Below are 19,180 nucleotides of genomic sequence, written 5' to 3' on the forward strand. Positions count from 1 at the left end.
CTACGACGCACACAGAATCATCTTTCATCGTGCAAAACAGCAAGGCCGAAAGCATTTAAGCCTCAAAGGTGAAGCTGGCACCGACCTTGTGAGCGGCCTGGTTCAGGTTCTGGGTATCAAATGAGGCACCCAGGCCAAGAGTGACACCGGGGCGGAGCAGGACGTTGTAGGCCAGAGCAGCAATACCGCGGTCGTTGATCTTAGCCTATTTTGATAGAAGAAAGAATATAAGTAAATGGAAATGTATACCGAGCATATTGTTAGTTGGAAAAAACAAACCTTGGCGAAGGAAGAGGGGTCCAGGCGGTACTTGCTGGCGACTTCCAGGCCGACGGCGTTGCCGGAGGTGGAGTCCCAGGAAGCCTTGGCACCGGCCTCAACCTGAGCGTTAACGCGGTGGTAGTAAGAGGCGGAGAAGAGAGACAGGTTGTTGCTGGCGGTGATAGCAGCAGAGTACTGGGGAACGCTGTAGCCGACAGCAGCGGAGTACTTGGTAATGGCGGCCTTGGTGACGTCGTAACCACCCTCAGCTCCGACGAGGAAGCCCTCGTGGCCGAGGACGGCGTCGAGGTGGGCGATTGGGCCGTTCAGGAGATCGAAGAAGGCACGGGCGTGCAGGTTAGGCTGCTTAAAGTACAGGTTGAGCTTAGCACCCTTGGACTGCTTGGCGGGCTGGTACTGGGTGAGGATCTCGGCCTTGAGGCCCTTGGCAATGTTGTTGTCAAGCTCAAGCTTGGTGTCGAGAGCGTTGGCAGTGGTCCAAGCCTGGGTGAGGGTAAGGCCTGTACAGGGACGAGAAATTAGCAACAACAATAATTTGTGGTTGACGGTATTGCTGGAGAATAGAAAGCAGCAAATGTAATTCTGTTCGCGCACGAGAGGGGCCTTGAGTATGAAATTCATGCTCATTGGCAGACCACTCTCGCGCGTGCCAGGATCTGGTGGTTTGCGATGGAGGGGAGAATTACCAGTGGGCTTGTCGACGTACTTGGCCTCGATCTATTGAGAAGTGATATATTAGCATCATTGTATGGTTATAATCCGGAATCTCATCCGAACTTTTCCCAAAAACAGAGGGGAAAAGACTTACCTGGCCGGCAATAGAACCCTCGTGGTTGGACTTGCCCTTAACGGTGAAGGTAACACCGTTGGGAGCCTTGGACTTGACCTCAAGGTTGGCTGAGAAGATGTCAGATATTTTGGGCTTTATGAAATATTAAATGGTCAAAACAAACCTGGGGAGGCGTGGTAGAAGTCCTTGTTGAGGAGCTATTCCAGGCGATTGATTAGAATTCCATCGCATCGGTGACAATTAGTTTTAGAGCCTACATCATTGGCAGCCTTGGCAATATCGGAGAAAGCGGCGGGGGCAGACATGGTGATTGAGTGTGAGGATTAGGAATGGTTGAAGATGGAAGGAGAGTTGAGAGACGATGATGTTGGGAGGAGGAAATAGCCATGTGCCTCGGGCCAGAACATGATTGGTTGAGGCAGTTGCCCCGGGAAAGCCCGCAATTAGGTAATCAGGTAATCTCGGCTGTCCAGCCCTAACTGAGCACCCGAGCAACCATACTACTTGAAACACCTCGATGTCTCGGAAGTGAGGGGGTATATACATCCATTCTATAATTGATTCTAAATATCACTAGTACATCTTTTTTTGATCTGATGAAGTCAATTTTCCTTTACTCAGCCTTCTCATACTTGGCGTTGTGGATGGCAATCGCTCTGTAGTCCATGTTAGTATTTGATCAAGCACAAAGTATGTCAGATTATAACCCACCTGCCGCTGGGGTCAGTCTGCTTAGACCAGGTAGGGGTCCATCGCTCCACAGTGCTGGCACAGTATGGAGGGAAGTGCTCATCGAACATCAAGCGGTACCAGTAACTAATATACTAGTCAGTAATCCAGTAATAGAATTTGAAGAGTGGAGGTAATGCGTACGCTTCCTTGGTATCCGGAATATCGGTGCCCCACTCAGGCTTGGGGTTCTTCATCATCTCATCAGTGATTTGCAACTCGGCGTTGTCCTTCAGGCCATCAATCCAGCTGTAGCCAACGCCGTCGCTGAACTGTTCCTTCTGGCGCCAAAGGATCTTCTCAGGAAGGTAGGGCTCAGCACTGGGGTCGTCGCTGGTATCGAAGGCCTTGCGGAGCATGTGCTTCTCAATACGCTCGCTGGTGATCATCTTGTCCTTGGGGTCAACACCCATGGAGTACTCAAGGAACTCCTTGTCCAAGAAGGGAACACGAGCCTCAAGACCCCAGGCGGAGGTGGACTTGTTGGCACGCAGGCAGTCAGCCAGGTGCAGGTTCTTAACACGACGCACAGTCTCCTTGTGGAATTCCTCCCGGTTAGGGGCGGCATGGAAGTATAGGTAGCCACCGAAGATCTCGTCACTACCCTCACCACTCAGAACCATCTTGACACCCATGGCCTTAATCTTGCGGGATAGCAAGTACATAGGAGTCGAGGCACGGATGGTGGTGACATCGTAGGTCTCCAGATGGTAAATAACATCTGACAGGGCGTCCAGACCGTCCTGAACGGTAAAAGTGAAAGCGTGGTGCTTGGTGCCAAGGAACTTGGCAACTTCGAGAGCAGCAGCAGTGTCGGGGGCACCGGGAAGACCAATAGAGAATGAGTGCAATTGCTGGAAGGTGGTCAATGTTGACAGCTCGTTCTCGTCGTCGATACCAACTAGGTCAGAAGTGGAGGCAGTGGACTTGGAAGACTCGAGATAGGCCTTTTGCATGCGCAGGGTCTCGCGCTGGGCGATAGATGCAACGAGACTGGAGTCGAGACCACCCGACAGCAAAACACCGTAGGGAACCTCGGCCATCAGGCGCTTGCGAACGGCCTTCTCGAAAGTCTCGCGAAGGTGCTTGTAGTCGACGGGGGTCGAGGGAACGGCGGCAGCGTCCCACCACTTAGGTTCAAAGTAGCGGGTCATCTTATCGGTGCTAGAGTCGTAAACATGACCAGGAGGGAAAGCAATAATGTCGTCACAAACGGGGTGCAGGCACTTTAGCTCAGAGGCGAAGTAGACAGCACCGGGGGTGGCCGAAGAACGACCGAGGTAGAAACTGGTGACACCAATGGGGTCACGGGCAGCAATTACACGGTCAAGCTTCTTGTCCCAGAGAACCCAGGAGAACATGCCGTCAAGGAACTTGGGGGCATCAAGGCCGTGTTCCTCATACTAAGGCAGGTCATTAGTAAGATATTTACCGAGGGCCAAACAGAGAGAGGGGGAAAATAGAAGTCTTTGACCAAGCAGTTGAGGGTCTTTTATACGTACCAAAGGGAGAATGACCTCGCAGTCAGAGTGTGTCTTGAAGTTGTACTTGTGCTTGAGGCTCTTGCGCAGGATACGGTGGTTGTAGATCTCACCGTTGACAGCGAGAGCGAGGGTCTCATCATCGTTGACAAGAGGCTGAGCACCGGAGTCTTGGGTGATGATGTTAGAGCTTGATCTCAGAACGAAAATGTATCGACTTTGAGAGGAACTGAGGAACTGAGGAATTGAGGAATTGAGAAGTCAATTACATACCAACACCGACAATGCTCAGACGCTCGTGTGCAAGGACTAGAGGAAAAGGCGGTTAGCTGGAACCGTAGTAGCACTTGAGATTTCCAATTGACTTACTAGTAGCTTGGGCACAGAAGTTACCGCCTGTCAAACAGCTATGTTAACTTTCGAGTCCCCAATGTATACCGATACTACTCTGCGGTTCGGTGACTCACTCCAATCGGGACCACGGTGGCGCACACTGTCAAGGGGGCACAGGTCAGAGATAGATTCCCAATTAAGTAAGTGAATTGCATTAAGCAAAGAAATACTTACGCCTTGGCCATGCGCAAAGCTGTGGGCTTGAATTTTTGGACATCGGGGTGACTATAGAAAGGCTTCGGTTAGATTGGCTCAATGATCGTCCACTTTCTTGCAGCGAGCTGGCGGGGCAAATATAGTGGGATTGAAGTATAGCAAGTGGTACACACTGGTGACAAGCAAAGATTCCACACATGATGGGCAGAATTCACTTCAACAATGGGGTGAAGTGTCAATTGGAGATCGAGATGGAAGGAGGAAGAGGTTACTACCGTAAGTTATGAGAGGCAATTTTTCCCGTGGGGCTCAGCGATGTCGGATCCGGTAATTTGAGTCACCCACGATAAGATAACACGGGCCACTAACCGCCGACTCGTCGGACTAGACACTATGAAGCTACTATGGAGAACATCAAACGAATGGTATGATGAATGATCAATGATTAATTCTTGAAGTGTAAGGGGTAACTTAGATCTGCAGAAAACCCTTCAAAGAAACGCCGCGCTAGTGACGATAAATAGAGATGCTCCCTTTCGCTGAACCAAGAATATCATCATCTCGTCTGACATGACTCGCGGGGGAATGAATAAATGATAAATGATATCTGAATTAAGAGGTGCTGGGGATTATTACGCTGCGACACGAGCGTCTACAGAACGGGGTTTTCTTTGACGACCTGGCGCACTTTTCGCTCGTAGGCAGGTCGGTCCTTCTTGAACAGGTTGTATGCCTCGGCCTGGGCAGGTGAATCCGGGTTGGGGTCATTCAAAAGGTCCTGGATACCAATAAGAATACTCTTGATGGTGATAGCAGGACGCCATGCCTCCTCTTCATTCAAAATGGAGAGGCAAACAGTGCCAGAGGGATAGACATTCGGGTGGAAAAGAGGCGGAGTAAATTTGCCTACAAGTTGAAAAAGTCAGCAGTTGAATATCAATGGAGTCGCTGGCGAAGTTCAAAATAATCAATCAACCGAGACAACGACTTGGAAATGGGACTTACACTTCGGTGGTTTTGTTGGGTATTCTAGAAGCGCAAAGATCGCCTGCATCAGCATGTCGATCTCAAGGGATGCGGGAGAGTTACTCACCTTCTGGGAAAATAACGTCCAGCTTGAACGATCCTCCCTCCCAAAGTGTACCCTTCTTGCCGGGGATAGCGCAATCCCAGTGCTTCAAATCCAAGGTGCCCTGAGGTGTTCGGTGGGGCTTAGCGACAAAGCCGAAAGGGTGATCTCGGCGCCATTGCTTGCTGTTATGTGTGTTAGCACATTCCAGGGGATCTCGTTGCGCCTGCTTTAGTTGAATGCTTGAAGGTATCGCATACCGCTCTTCTTGGAGTCGATTGTTGCAAAGACTAGTCATTTTGGATTGGATTGTAGTCTTCGTAGACGATTTTTAAAAGATATTCCCTTCCTAGCGATGATAGAGAATAAGAAGTGAGTTGTAACGTGTGGGAAGAAAGAAGAAGTCAAGAACTGAAGGTTAGATGTGAAATACTCAGATCTCGCGATGGATGCAATGGCGCCAATAGATTTCAATGAGCCCCGCTGAGTTGCTTAGTAAGCCGCCTGTTTGATCAGCCTTGACTAGTTATACAACAATGAGGAGTTGGAACAAAAGCTCGATCTATTCTTGAGAGCTTGGAAGAAAGACTTCTAAAGCTAAAAATGCTTAAATTATGATTTCTAGTTCAATGATTGCTTCAATTCTTTTCTACTGATAAATAAATACTCTGAATCTAGAGGACAAAGATATTGTAACAATGAGAGAGGATTTCCAAGAATTAAACAGTACAATTTTCCCCATATTTTGGTAATACCTATACTTAATATTAGAAATAGAGAGAGCTTAAACTTTGGCACCATGGTCACTTGTCTCAGGTAAAGATAGACCACTCAAGGGTCATTCTCTTTAATCATATCATGCAGGATGTTTCTGGAGAGAGGATATAACTGTATCTCAGATACATCAAGCATATTTTTTCCGTTTGTTGGAGAGTGTCTATTCTGTGTGAATGACAGATTTCACCAAAAAGCCCTGGATCACATGAAAGAACAAGGAAGACTTGATTTTTGAAAGAAACCACACCTAATGATGCAATCAGGTCGTATGTATGGGATTGGATGTGTGAGTCTACTGATATGCTTCTAGTTGATCAACCAACCCCAGCAAAGCAGTCAAGACATGCTCAGGGAATAGGATTTGATTTACACTACTGCAGCTATGAGCAGAGATAATATATTAGTGAATAGTGAAGAAGCACCAAATAGTCCAAGTTGGTTGGCACATACTTGTGAGCTGGTTGATGATGCGGATGTGGCCTTTAATGCAATTTCTAGACTCCCCCACCCTGAAATATGACTTTCTAAAGCCAGAGCTAAAACAAATCAAAGGGCTAAGTCAGTATCCAAAAGTACCCTCTCAGTCCCAAGCCATCATTGATCCCAGTTCTGTCGACCAAGCCTGTTTGAAAAAGAATGATCTGACAGCAAATCCTCCGCTATAAGGTAGAGGATGAGTATTTCATGGATCATATGGATCTGTTGGATTGATTACTTTTTGAATTGTGAGCTTTGCTTCATTTTGTCAGTGTTTATTGGTATTAGCTTGCTGATCAAGACTTTTAATTGATGTTTCAAATACATGAAGATAATTTGGGAGAGACGAGCAGTTTTATAAAATTAGGGTATGGTTTTCTGGAGGTAGTCCAAATGAAGCAGCTTCTACTACTTGATAGTGAATGCCAGTAGAAACATAGAACCTAGGAAGGGTAGAAATAAACACCTGCAGCAGGGAAAACTTGAGAGATATAGATGTCATTTGATCTGATACCTTGGAAACCGGTTCGAATGTCAATTATTCCTCATAGATCCCTCGCTCAAATTTATCACTGTCGAAGAATCTGGCTATGATGTTATTTCCTCTGAACGATCCTCCTTCAAGCGCATTTACCGCCTGTTTCGTAATGTTAGCTTATCTGATCAATAATTTAGGATATTTAGGGGTAGTCAGATGAGCTCATACCTGAAGAGCGGATACCTGACCCGTAAACTTAACGAACACAGGGACTGCCGGTGTATCCCGAGCAATATAGACTCTTTCCACATTGCCATACTATATCAACTATTAGCATTCTGACCCTTTAGAGAGAGAGAGAGAGAGAGAGAGAGAGAGAGAGAGAGAGAGAGAGAGAGAGAGAGAGAGAGAGCTAGTCATAAACATACCTTCTTATTGAACTCGTCGCCAATTTCCTGGATAACGCCTCCGTCGTTGGCGGCATCCAATTCTTTCTCAAGGTCAAAGCCATCAAGCATGCCTCGAATTATTATGACCTGACTCATCACGCCGAACTTTCCGACATCGTCTTCAGCCTTCCTTTTGCCCCCAATGATAGTGCCCCGTCCAGCAGGTGTCATGAATCCCCCGCCTTCAGAATCGGGGCGTTTCTTTCGCTTATCAATCTTTACTTGCAATGGTTTTACAATTCCAGAGCCCGTGGCACCAAGACCGGTACCCTCTTTCCAACCCTGGCTCATGAGTAATCTCTTAGCGAATCCTTCTTGTCCAGGACGATTGGATCGGGGCTGTTCTGTGCGAATTTCTTCATCATTTTGTGCAGCGCTCATTGACGGAGGGTAGTCAGGCATGCTTTGGTCGGCATTGGGGATTTGGCTCATTTGTTCACGGCGAGCATACGCATCCTCTCCAGGATTTGCAGGGGCTGATTCTGACTGCTGAGGCGGTGGAAGTGACTCGGTGGTGATTTGAGGTGGTGCAAATCGAGCTATATAGAAGCATGGTAAGTGATAATCCTCACTCCTTACTACTAGGAAATATGTAGTCATACTGTCTCTAGGGTAGTCGTCTCTGTCAGAAGTGGGCGAGCGCCGCGTCCTATGAGCGTGCAAAAGGTTTTTCCAGTCTCGGATTTCCCTAATCTTTTCGTCGGCGTCACCTTTTCGGTAATCTTCATAGACATTAGGTCGCGTAGGATCGTAAATGTCGTCCCAATTCCTGGTCACTATGACCACCTCCTCGCGCTGCTTCTTGCGTTTTTTTCTGCCACCTCGCTGCGGCTTTTCAACTGGGTATGCATTTTCAATAACCCAGTCATCGTCAGCTTGCGTTGATACCCAGTCTGCAAGAGTACTTTTTGTATGTCCCACACCTTTGAGTTGCGCAGGATTGAATTGCCGCGCAGCTTTAGGCGCAATTTGGTTTTGGAAAGGATTAGATTGAAGCTGGGGGGGAACTATCCGATGAAAAGAATGTCAACGATTCATTTCTTATTTCCATCCTTAAACTTTCGCAAGTACCAGCATTGAGTTCTGTTTTCTTACCTTCGTTGTCTTGGTTATAGTGCACCGGTGCACGAGAAATGACTCCCGACGTGGATTCTGTAAATTGATTATTGCCTCCTTGATTAGGCAAACCCGATCCAGGTATAGGTTCTGATTCCATAATGGACGCGTTGATCGTAGAAAGACGGGTGTAAGGTGAAAGATAAAAGGTGACGAGCCATATCTTATCAGTACTGTCGTCTGTTACCGCCTTTATTCGGAAATATTCCGATGAGATTATCACTATTTATTGCGTCAGTCTATCCTAGATTCTTAAGCTTAGCCCCAATAGTGAGTGGCTAAAGCCTGAAAGATTTAAAATCATGTGGCTCGTGCATATTTATTATCAAGCATTTAATTCCATAAAAAGTTACAATAACTACATAGTACTCTCCCCCACCTGAATCCTGATAAGCACCAGTCCTCAATCTGGAAAATGGGGGACAAAAATGGTTCTCTCCCCTCTTCAATTATTATTCCTTCAGAAACAGAGTGCAATCAAGATGTGAATCATACGATCCCTCTCACGGACTTCAATTTATCACAGCCAGTTCCTGAGATCACTGAGAAGACAACACTGGAAGCAGTAGGCATTATAGCTGTCCTTACAGGAGTGACATTCATTAGTGTCTCCGGCTCAGGTATTCTGACCACTGCGTTGCCACGTATTGCTTTGGATATCAACCTTGACCAAGATTTGATATTCTGGCCAGCATCGGTATACTCGCTCGCGGCAGGATGCACTCTTCTACCTTTTGGGGCTCTTTCTAATATCGTGGGCTCCAAGCTCCTGTGGCTTATTGGGAGTGGATTCTCCTCTCTTTTTATACTATGCTGTGGGCTTGCCCGAACTGGCATACAGTTCATCATTTTTCGAGCTATTCTTGGCATTTTTGTTGCCATGTGTCTGCCCACATCTATGAGTTTGGTTACTGCCTCTTTCCCTCCAGGGTCTAAGCGCAATGTTGCATTCGCTGTCACCGGTGCAGGTCAGCCACTGGGCTTTCTATATCACGACTGTAGTCAATTTTTTCCTCTTTATTGCCTCAATATTCATACTACCCCAAGACATAAAGGTGCGATATACATTTTCTCGGAGCATACTGCATCGAATTGACTTGGTCGGAGTGATCATTCTCTCTACGGCACTTGCCCTTTTATCTTATGTTTTAGCGTATGTCCTGATCTATTATACCTAATCTTCCATTCCGAGTTACTGGCTACCTCTATAGTATGATCACCCTCAATTACCAAAGGATCAGTGATGCGCAAAATATTGCCCTTTTGGTTATATCCGTTCTTCTCTTCCCAGTCTTCTCTGCCTGGGAGGGACAACAGGAACGGTTTCAAAAAGCAACATTGATCCCCAACTCATTATGGACCAATACTCCATTCCTACTAATCTGTGTATCCATGTTTTTCACATGGGCCGCCTTCAACGCCTTCCAATATCAATCTAGTCTCTAGTTCGTCCTATCCGTCCCCTTCTCATCTTTTGACCTGGAACTGACGTGACTGTAGCTTCCAAGATGTGCAGGATCTATCAGCCCTCCAGGCGTCTATTCGATTCCTCCCAATGGCAGTGGTCGGTGTCCTCATCAACTCTGTAACGGCATATTTGGTAACAAAGATTAATGTCAATATCTTGCTGGGTATCTCTGCACTCATAACCGCTGTTTCGCCCATTTTGATGGCCCTGTCAGATCCAAAATGGTCATACTGGAATTCAACTTTTGTTGCGATAGTTTTGAGCCCAATCAGTGGCGATGGTATGTCCTTCAAATTAATCACCTGACAATGTATGCATTCCACTAACGTAGCACAGTACTCTGGACAGTCTCGAGCCTCATTATTTCCCGTTCATTTCCTAGCGACTCTCAGGGACTAGCAGGGGGTGTTTTCAGCACTATATCCCAGCTGGGTAACTCTGTTGGATTGGCCATCACAGCTGTTATTGCAGCATCCGTTACTGCTCATAAACAGCAGGATAACCCTTCACTTTCAGCGGAAACTCTACTCCTACAAGGCTATCGCGCAGCGTATTGGACTATTTTGGCTGGAATGATTCTAGTTTGCTTGGCGAGCTCTGGCTTGCGACGGGTCGGGAAAGTCGGCATCAAATATGACTGAAAAAACAACCTTGGAATAAGCTAAGTCATATGGGACCTGTCATTTCTATGCACTAAAGATATTGCCTATCAACGGCAGAATTTAATACGATCATCGAGAATTCCCGTTCTGCAGTCAAAGACTGATTATAAATCACACGATAAGAAAACTCATCCGAGCCACTAAATCGTACTATCATCTTCAAAAATCAAGGTTGAAATCTACCGGAAAATTCCCCAATTCTCCAATTCCCCGGTTTTCATACTGTCTGTTAGCATGCGATCTCATGTAATCCGGAGCATTATCCCCGCTTTTCCCCACGTCTTGTCCGGGGTAGTTCCGTGTTTATTCCCGAATCTTCTTCGCACTCATAAATCTTTGTCCACCTCTTTCTCTTCAAATTATCTTCAAATCTCTCAGTTACGCAACATGTCTACCACCCCTGCCAAGAAGGAGTTCCTTTGTATCCTGCCGGATAAGCCTGGTGCCCAACCTAAACGTCTGGAGGTCCGGCCGTGAGTCTACCACTTGTCCAACTCTCATGAATCGAATTACTGACTTGCTTTATTCAGATCTCACCTCGCAGGCGTCAAGCCTCTTGTTGCTTCTGGCACTGTCTTGGCTGGTGGTATGTGATTTCTACATCTACCCCCGTCTATCACAGACCCCACCTTGATCACTTATTAGCTGAGATCGGAATTCCCCCTTTTCATCAAGCTGGATGAGACAACTTTGCAAATATACTAATTGCAATTACCATTTAGGAGCAATGTTCCACTCTCACGCGGCTGAGGGCGAGACCCCTTCTTTTAAGGGCAGCATGCTACTTATTCTTGCCGAAAACGAAGCCGAAGTCCGCAATACTCTGGCAAAGGATATCTATGCTGAGACCGGGGTTTGGGATCTTAAGAATGCCCAAATTATTCCAGTATGTTCAAATCCTCCGTTGGCAATGAACTCGGGTTATGGCGTGATTAAGCTAACATTCATGGTGTCTAGTTCGTGTCTGCCGTGCGTACGGCTCTTTGATTAATAACAATATAATTTACTTTTTTCACATTTAGCCAGCGATTTTTAGTGTTTTGAAACCATTAAATTTGACATTGATACCTAACTTAACTCTTGGCATGGCATCACTCTTCTTGATATGGGTTCTTGTCTCCGGGCTACCCAGGAGATCTTCATAGTGAGCAATGCTATTCATAAATTAATCAGAAGCTACGAAAGAATTGTCAGTAGGGAAAGTGGCGCGGATGGTAGTAGTGTAAGGCTTGAGTCTACTAAGTTTCTAACTTGAGCGATGGGGCTACCTAGGTAGTAGATTTGTCCAGGCGTTGCTCAGCCTGGTCAACATAGGATTGAACATTCCTGTAATGAAGAATTAGCAAGCTGTGATCTGATAAATTACATGATGGAAAACTTACGCAAGACTCCCTAAAGCTTTTTCCCACCTGGGCAAGTGCTTGCTGTAATTTGGGACTGCTCTCTCAATAGAAAGTCGATTCGCCTGAAATAAAATGAAAGTACGAAGTTCAAGTACGGTCTGGGGGAATAATTGACTACCTGTATAGGTTAACACCCTCTGCTAACGGCGAACAACTCAACATCTAGAGACTCTAGGTGTCTTGCTTCGAATAATCCCCTGATAGTTTTCGCGCTGTCAATTTAAACGCGGGCCCGCTATAAGACGTACTGCAGGAATTAAATGAGGAAAAGAAGCATGAAGATCGTGATATTATATTAGAAGATGAGCCGTGAGTGATGAGATACTATATTGGAATTATACCAACCTTAGAACCTTGGAAAGGACATCTCATGTGAAGGGCTAATACTAATCTTGAATGCAGAACTAGTGATGCCGACAAACTGTCTTTATTAAGCTTGAAGAGAAGAGAGAGACTAGCTATGGACATGTGGCAATATAAGGGATGCGGGTGCGGGTGGCACGTGACGAGCATGAGTGGCACAGGCATGAATGCTAAAGCAGGCACCAGCCTGTTACATCTCACTTATCAAAGTTCTATTTTTGACCGCGAGACATCTACCTATTATGTGGGACAAGCAAAGAGCTATCTAAGAAAAAAGTATAATGTTCACCTGTGTATCAATAAGCCGATGATCTAGATGAAGAAGTTCCGGAAAGCTCCCCGGTTAGGAAGGTTCCTAACAGCTTCTATCTGCATTCTAGTTTAACGCTTATTTGTAAGTTTTAGATAAGATAGGTGGGTCCTGCCAAGACCACAAGGTTCTGTTCAATCTAGGGACTACGTTAGACTTGACTGTATTCTCAGGTAAGCTTTAAATCTTCACGAACATGCTGATAGAAAGACGAAAGACTCCAAAGTCGTTGTAATTGATTATATACATAAAGTCCGGGGACCAGATTAGACCTACTTCATTCAATATCCCAAATAATTGCGAATAGATGAGATGAAACGACAGTGCCGAGCTCCACATCATCCATCCTCCCAGGGGCGTCAGTTCAACAGGTGGAATAAAAGATCCATGACTGAAAACGAATTTAGAGTGATTCTGCAACTACAGGACCACGAGACAGACTTGAGAAAAAGAAAAAAAAAAAAAAGGAAAACAACATGATAAGAACAGTCCAGTTCTCGGTCTCTAGGTTTGAGGGGAAAAAAAGGAGAGGGTGAAAAAATAGGGAAGGAGAACATCCCCTCCCAGACGATCAGGGGAAGTTATAATGGGTAAGAACAAGAACACAAATTCAGTATATGAAGAGGTCTGAAGAACTGGCGTACTCTATGGACCTGTAATCCTGCTAAACATTTTCCCCGTAGCGCCAAGGTAACAAAATACACACACGTTCCCAAAACGCGATATGAAGATAGTGGATTATGAAAATCATTAGGCTTCCGTCGCGAAACATTCCTCCAAAGGAAATAGAAGTGAAAAATAAATGCATCACAGGTGGTATGGGTAGTGCAAGATACCGTGTCTGGACACGACGAGACGCCGTGAAGCTCCATACGGTCGATGTAAAATGGAGGATGCTCGATGACGGTATAGGTTCAAAGGTCAACTTTTAAGAACCTGGCTAGCTTCTTGGCTATCGAGATGCAGGCGTCGCACTTAGAATGCCTTGCGATTTCCGAGGTTGCCCGGCTTCTCGTCTGTGTCAATATGCCAGACCACGTAGTTGGGCAGGCCCACTACTTGGTAGCCGGCACGCTTGGCCATGCGAGCGAAACCCTCGGTTTCGGCTTGGTTTTCAAACGCGTATGCGGGGAAGTTTATACCTGAGCGGTGAACGTCCGCCTTAACAAGGATGTTAACACCACCAATGCCATCCAACTCGACTTCATCGTCCTTGTTCTTCCTCCAGTCACCCATGCTAACCAAGTATTGCCGACCAGTGTCGTACTCCTTGTAACCTTCAGCCAAGACAGTATCAGGGTCCAAAGTTTGTCGCAAACGACGACCCTTGTCGGATTCGATCCAGGAATTATAGTCAACTATAGTGAGTCAGTAAAATCGTTTTGGGTATGTAGTCGCGTGCCACTTACAGCGACCCTCGATGTCACGACCATCACGGTAGCGATGGAACCAAATGTCTACAGGTAAATGATTAGTACGAGGTTCAAAGGGATGATAAGTGAGGAGTGAACTGAAACCTACTAGGCACTAGAATATCTTTATCATGAGCCATGAAGTCTTCCAGAATTCGCTCGGGGCAATCTGTAATATCAACATCGCGCCAGTAGACCCAAGAGTGGTCGGGCTTCAGAGCGGAATAGAGCAGGTAGTTGCGAGCACGCCCAATCGCCTTGCGTCGAGGTCCCTGAGCTGCAAAACCGTGCCGCTCTTCGACACTCATTTCGACATCAGCTCCAAAGTCCTTCTGGATGACAGTCGCACTGCGGAAATGAATTTTCTCATCGACCTGGTTCTGGATGCGATCGAGTTCCGAAGCAAGGTTCGCCAAGGTATCGTCCTTGGTGTCACCGACCAGGAAGGCCAGGTCGATCAGTTCGTGGGGGTAGGTCAACTTATATAGGAGTTCGAAATATTTCTCGAGGTAGGGGGCGGCGTCGCGCAGAGGAGTCAGAATCAAAACTCGCTCGCGGTTGGCAATGGCTTGGGTAGAGGACTTGATTGGATTCAAGTCAACATTAGAAATAGTAGTACTGTTGACTTCGTAAGGTTCGTGGTGGTTGAAGAGAACGGGGGTCTGGGAGTGAGCATTCCACTCGACCATCTCGTTGATGGACATCTCCATTGGCGATTTAGATGAGCCATAGCAGTAGAAACTAGAGATGGTTGCGATTAGTGCACTGTATATAGCATTGGGTAAGGACACGATTGCATACTTTTGCATCTCCGACGCGGACTTGCTTACGCCACGCCACAGCAGGATCACCAAGCCTGTCACGGCCACGGAGACCAAGAATCGAGTCCGTGTAAGAAGAATAAGCACAGCCCTCCATGGTGGTAGCCGGGCTTTTGCCGACTTCCAGTTAACGCCACCCTTTGGCAATAACATGTTTGCGGGTTGAGGGATGCGAAAGGGGAGTCGTGTCTTGTATTGGAGTTCAGGAGCCTTTTTTCAAAAGGGCGAACCCTGGGGGTCTCGATCACTTTGCGTCCGTCGAAAACCCCTGACCGAACGAATGAGGCCTCAGAGGACGCGCGAAAATGTTGGGGTTAGTCAAGATGGAGATCGTGGAGATCGAGGCGAGTTGGTAGTGATGGAGAGGGAGAAAAAGAAACACGGGATCGTCGGGGAAATTGGACGCCAAAAGCGGGAACGGCTAAAACCAGCCAACGCTGATTCTCACCCTCGACAACCCTTTCTACTCTAGAATCCTCATTTTGAATTATTCTTGATTACCGTTGGAATTTGTCTGTCTATGCACTTATACTTAACACTCGGAATGGCACGGTATCAGCTGTGGGTTTCATGCCCGGGACCCTTTTTTGGTTATTTATAGCATTGCGGATCTTTTAGAGAAATCAATTCCTAACAGTTTGACTATATGATACTCTATGGGTATGAGTATCAGGATATCAGGTGGTCTAATGTTAGTTGTTGTTATAGAACATCGAGTGCTTCTGCATTAGCTCACTTTTGTTTTGATGTTGTCCCTGGCAGCATAAACCACCGTAGCCCGTGACGACTAGCCCCTAATTTACTGCAGGGAACACTCGAACATGCATATATTCCGTAACTTGTTCTGCCCAGGTGGTAAATTATGGACAAGAGAATCAAGCGAGAAGATCTAGTTCACTATGGGTCAACATCCGAGAATCTAGAATCAACCACCCGGGCATGTCAGTCCCCATTGGAGTATATCAACTTTGCCAATGTAACAGTATACCTAAATATTCTCAAATTGATGCGTCTAAAGTCACTTTATATTCAATGTTCCTTCCTAGTAGGTATCGATGTCCATATTCATAAGCGGCTTAGACTCAAACTATGACCACTTTCTCTAGCCCTCGTTTATGGCCCTTCTAGATGTCCAATGTCTCCACAGAGTCCACAAACTCCACCTTCTCGCTCTTTAATTCCTGCTGTTGATTGGTCTTTAGCTAGTCATGATGGATCCAAGTGAAGAAAAGGGGTAAAACACCACCTCACACGACAGTAATTGCAATTCTAAGTTGACAGCTGTCGACGCACTAGGCACTTGGTTAGGGCATAGTTACCGCGGCCGCTGAAGACCACATAGAATGTACTCTGAACCAGAATACTGTTGCTGCCATAATATCCATAGATTCTGAGGCTCAATTAACAGTCAATTATAGACATGAGAAAATAGTGACAAATGAAATAAAGGGAAAAAGCACCCAACCCAACCCTATTGAAAATATCCAATATTTTCAGCGCCAATTGATGAAGGCAACCACCCACTTATAGAACAAGATCGAGACGAGCTAACGAAAAAGAACACCACGCAATATGAGCGCCTCACATCTCCCAGGAAAATCAAATATTATTACAAGGTAGACGCTAAGGAGCACAATGCAGCGCAGATGATGGCAAAACATGGGCAGGTCAATGGGTGCAGAGATAACACCGCCGTCTGCAAAGGGGAGGATGATTCAAGAAAGGTAGAGTCATGAACACATTGGTATCAATGGTCGACATATATGTGCACATGTGTATTTTCAGGGGGATGCAATCCTAGATTGGCGTCGTGAAGTCGAATAGCCAAATATGGAAGGGTGGGATGAAGGGAAGGCCGGTGAAGGTGGACCGGTAATTGGCGGTGTTGAGCTAAGATAAGAAGGGTTGAGGCCTTGAGAAGTGGCGCTGTGCAGAAGATCATTGTGAATTGGACTTTCGGCAGTCACGTTAGCACCAATTCCATCGCAGAAGACACGTAGACCGGGAAGTGCCTTTTTCTGACGCTTGTGACCAGGGACCTCGACTAGTGGTCTGGGGCTGGTACTCTCAGACTTGGGAGAGCGGAGCATTTGCTCGTAAGATTTCAACTGGAACTCGAGGGCGCGGTTGCGGTCCATAAGTGTCTCATTCTCAGCCTTGACAACTTGAAGCTGCTGCTGGACAGTATAGTTCTGTTGCTGAAGCGACTGTACAAGCTGCTGTAACTGCATGCAGCGGACTTGAGGCTGCAGCTTCTCAGATAGTTGGGGAGAGACTTGTTCTTGGCGGATCAAGTGAACAATGATGACAAGCATAAAGTCAATAAGATAAACAGCACCCTGCACAATGTGCTCTTTGGACTGGGGCAGGCTCTTAGATGGGTTCCAGCCGGCACGTTCCAAGAAAAAGTCATGAATGCGGCTATCGAGTTGGCGATGGAGCTCACTGAGGTTCTGGCGCCTGTTACCCTCTGCAATTCGGTGTTTCTCGCGCTGATCATCGAGGTCAGGGGAGATGGCGCTACCTTTGCGCTTACGCCCGCATAGTTGTTGGAGGGGGGCCTTGCGGTTGATATTTTGGGGTGAAATCAGGGCAATGATCTCGGTTTGGGAGAGGTCGTTAGGCCACTCGATAGAGGCAGCCTTCTGAGCCGCGAACGACTCCTGCCAGGAGCTCTCGGCAGAATTGGCTGGGGAAGGGGGAGCAACTATCTGCTCACTGGACCATGGAGACTTGAGCTGGAACGAGTCCTGGGAGCCCGGAGTAGTAGGAGTGAAAGCATCCCTAACATGAAATGGGTTGAAAGGACCCCGAGGCAGTGGGTCTACGCGGGGCAATGGAGGCAGGCGGCGATCCTCGCCTAGATCAACACTCGTTTTACCGATGGGTGACTTGAAAGAACTATGTATACTTTTGTCAGTATGGAGCAAAAAAGTTTATAGCCAGGTATAACTCACGGAAGCGAGCTGCATCGTGGGAAGTCGTCGACCATGGAAGCCATCTCTTCATACATTGCTGTATGTATATTGTGAAGGAGGAATAGGGCGATATGTTCAAGACGGAAAGAGAAAGTGTCGAGTCAAGATTCTATAGACAAAAAGAACAGATGCCCTTCCACACGAGAGTATTCACAGACGAATCGAAATCTAAATGGAGGGGAATCGGAGGGGAACAGATGCAAATCACAATGAGAACGCTTGTATATGCACAAGAAACGTGGACTGAAGAAGGGAGACCAATAGGTATAGACAAAGAAAGCGAAGAGGGTCGAAATTCACACGAGATGGAGATGATGAGTGAGACATTTTGATGGGGCTGGGTGCATGTTTATATGTAGTAGCTGATGACGAGTGTGGCAAGCATGGTGTATCGTATCCATAGACATGAGAGTCCCCGAGCACTCTAGGTAGGCATGAACGATCGCAAGGTCGATCATAGCCAGAACACCAAGCGCGGAACACGGAATGTCATACAGACGCATATTATGCATGGAGTATGGTGTCGGTTCATAGACCCACGCTCACACGACGGGGGAAGCGAGAGGCAACCCGTATGGCCCCTCCGCTGGTCCACTGAGATGGAAGTACTAGAGAACGATCAAGTACAATGAGATATCTGTCACATCATGCACGGAGCAACTTCATAGTCCTAAATTAGACGATCTACGAATTAAATGGCTCGATCTCGCCCAGCAGCCGGGTTCCTGGTGAGTATCTTGCGCTCTTATTTGTCACCGGCTTTATGGGACTCAAGTCGACAACAAGATAGGCTTTAAGGCCCTTGCATCAATATTGGTCAATTAGTGACCATTATCTCCAGGATCCCCCATGCATTGTTAGCCTGGGAACGGCTGGATATTTTTATTTAAATACTCCGTGGTCCCATGTGGAGACCAAGGACGGCAGGGATTATGAATTGAGGAAAGCGTTTGGTCTTCTAGCTTCTATAGAAAAAGAAAACAATAAAACGGATAGAAATTCCGTAAAGAGGCTTGCATCTACAGAGCGGAGCAATCCCAGATAATTCCAGACTTTTGTAGGCCCCGCTTATGCACCATAAACGCGAACTGTCAACTGTGTTGCCTTCAAAAGTTCATCGCTCTCTCGAGGTCTCGATCTCATGCATTGATTTTCAGGAGAACTTACCACGACTCTGCCAGGAACTACAGGGGCACCAGCTCTGACAGCCGATCCCCCTCGAGGAAGATGACCATATGATAAGCCTCAACCTTAAAATACGTAGAATTAAGCAAGGACCTCTGGGGCGTCTTCATGAGACATGCGAGGAGGTTGTAAATTGGAGCGGGAGAGTACAGCCACATTGGCCACCTGGAGAGTGTCAAGGGTAGCGGGCTAGAGAAAGCAAAAACAATCGTCATCGTCAGCATATGATAGGATACAGGGATTAGCATCCATTGCGTATTGTGACGAATAGCAGGCCACGGAAGTGCTGAGAATAGGGCAGAACGGTGGGAATTACCTATATATGTCATTTCAGTCGTCAAATCACAGCTATGAGGATGATTTGGATTAGACAAATGACAG

General features: G+C 46.7%; 8 protein-coding genes across 8 annotated transcripts; 2 read left to right on the top strand and 6 right to left on the bottom strand.

The window, feature by feature from the left end:
• Positions 1 to 55: 55 nt before the first annotated feature.
• Positions 56 to 1,377, bottom strand: N7495_000533 (porin; the record flags this gene model as incomplete). Its single annotated transcript, XM_057203203.1, has 5 exons — positions 56 to 205; positions 280 to 999; positions 1,091 to 1,179; positions 1,236 to 1,269; positions 1,330 to 1,377. The coding sequence occupies 5 exons, from the start codon at positions 1,375 to 1,377 to the stop codon at positions 56 to 58; spliced, it is 1,041 nt and encodes a 346-aa protein (XP_057067276.1).
• A 308-nt stretch (positions 1,378 to 1,685) lies between these two features.
• On the bottom strand, positions 1,686 to 3,860 carry N7495_000534 (asparagine synthetase B; the record flags this gene model as incomplete). Its single annotated transcript, XM_057203204.1, has 8 exons — positions 1,686 to 1,728; positions 1,784 to 1,888; positions 1,946 to 3,204; positions 3,304 to 3,452; positions 3,556 to 3,591; positions 3,652 to 3,678; positions 3,750 to 3,775; positions 3,850 to 3,860. 8 exons carry the CDS (start codon positions 3,858 to 3,860, stop codon positions 1,686 to 1,688), a joined length of 1,656 nt encoding a protein of 551 aa, XP_057067277.1.
• Positions 3,861 to 4,483: 623 nt separating this feature from the next.
• N7495_000535 (E2 SUMO-conjugating protein UBC9) lies at positions 4,484 to 5,198 on the bottom strand (the record flags this gene model as incomplete). Its single annotated transcript, XM_057203205.1, has 4 exons — positions 4,484 to 4,737; positions 4,837 to 4,860; positions 4,925 to 5,085; positions 5,161 to 5,198. 4 exons carry the CDS (start codon positions 5,196 to 5,198, stop codon positions 4,484 to 4,486), a joined length of 477 nt encoding a protein of 158 aa, XP_057067278.1.
• Positions 5,199 to 6,692: 1,494 nt separating this feature from the next.
• Positions 6,693 to 8,297, bottom strand: N7495_000536 (uncharacterized protein; the record flags this gene model as incomplete). The annotated part of the gene is made up of 5 exons (XM_057203206.1): positions 6,693 to 6,791; positions 6,861 to 6,950; positions 7,061 to 7,620; positions 7,684 to 8,088; positions 8,153 to 8,297. The coding sequence occupies 5 exons, from the start codon at positions 8,295 to 8,297 to the stop codon at positions 6,693 to 6,695; spliced, it is 1,299 nt and encodes a 432-aa protein (XP_057067279.1).
• A 315-nt stretch (positions 8,298 to 8,612) lies between these two features.
• On the top strand, positions 8,613 to 10,306 carry N7495_000537 (uncharacterized protein; the record flags this gene model as incomplete). Its single annotated transcript, XM_057203207.1, has 5 exons — positions 8,613 to 9,165; positions 9,245 to 9,350; positions 9,409 to 9,642; positions 9,698 to 9,945; positions 10,002 to 10,306. 5 exons carry the CDS (start codon positions 8,613 to 8,615, stop codon positions 10,304 to 10,306), a joined length of 1,446 nt encoding a protein of 481 aa, XP_057067280.1.
• A 408-nt stretch (positions 10,307 to 10,714) lies between these two features.
• Positions 10,715 to 11,314, top strand: N7495_000538 (uncharacterized protein; the record flags this gene model as incomplete). The annotated part of the gene is made up of 4 exons (XM_057203208.1): positions 10,715 to 10,800; positions 10,858 to 10,913; positions 11,050 to 11,213; positions 11,285 to 11,314. The coding sequence occupies 4 exons, from the start codon at positions 10,715 to 10,717 to the stop codon at positions 11,312 to 11,314; spliced, it is 336 nt and encodes a 111-aa protein (XP_057067281.1).
• A 2,064-nt stretch (positions 11,315 to 13,378) lies between these two features.
• On the bottom strand, positions 13,379 to 14,789 carry N7495_000539 (ANP1/MMN9/VAN1 family protein; the record flags this gene model as incomplete). The annotated part of the gene is made up of 4 exons (XM_057203209.1): positions 13,379 to 13,761; positions 13,813 to 13,860; positions 13,925 to 14,556; positions 14,617 to 14,789. 4 exons carry the CDS (start codon positions 14,787 to 14,789, stop codon positions 13,379 to 13,381), a joined length of 1,236 nt encoding a protein of 411 aa, XP_057067282.1.
• A 1,628-nt stretch (positions 14,790 to 16,417) lies between these two features.
• N7495_000540 (putative HLH DNA binding domain protein) lies at positions 16,418 to 17,649 on the bottom strand (the record flags this gene model as incomplete). The annotated part of the gene is made up of 2 exons (XM_057203210.1): positions 16,418 to 17,537; positions 17,594 to 17,649. The coding sequence occupies 2 exons, from the start codon at positions 17,647 to 17,649 to the stop codon at positions 16,418 to 16,420; spliced, it is 1,176 nt and encodes a 391-aa protein (XP_057067283.1).
• Between the last annotated feature and the right edge of the window lie 1,531 nt (positions 17,650 to 19,180).

This window comes from Penicillium taxi (assembly GCF_028828555.1).
Source record: "Penicillium taxi strain IBT 34144 chromosome Unknown utg000001l_segment0_segment0, whole genome shotgun sequence".
Taxonomy (NCBI): domain Eukaryota; kingdom Fungi; phylum Ascomycota; class Eurotiomycetes; order Eurotiales; family Aspergillaceae; genus Penicillium; species Penicillium taxi.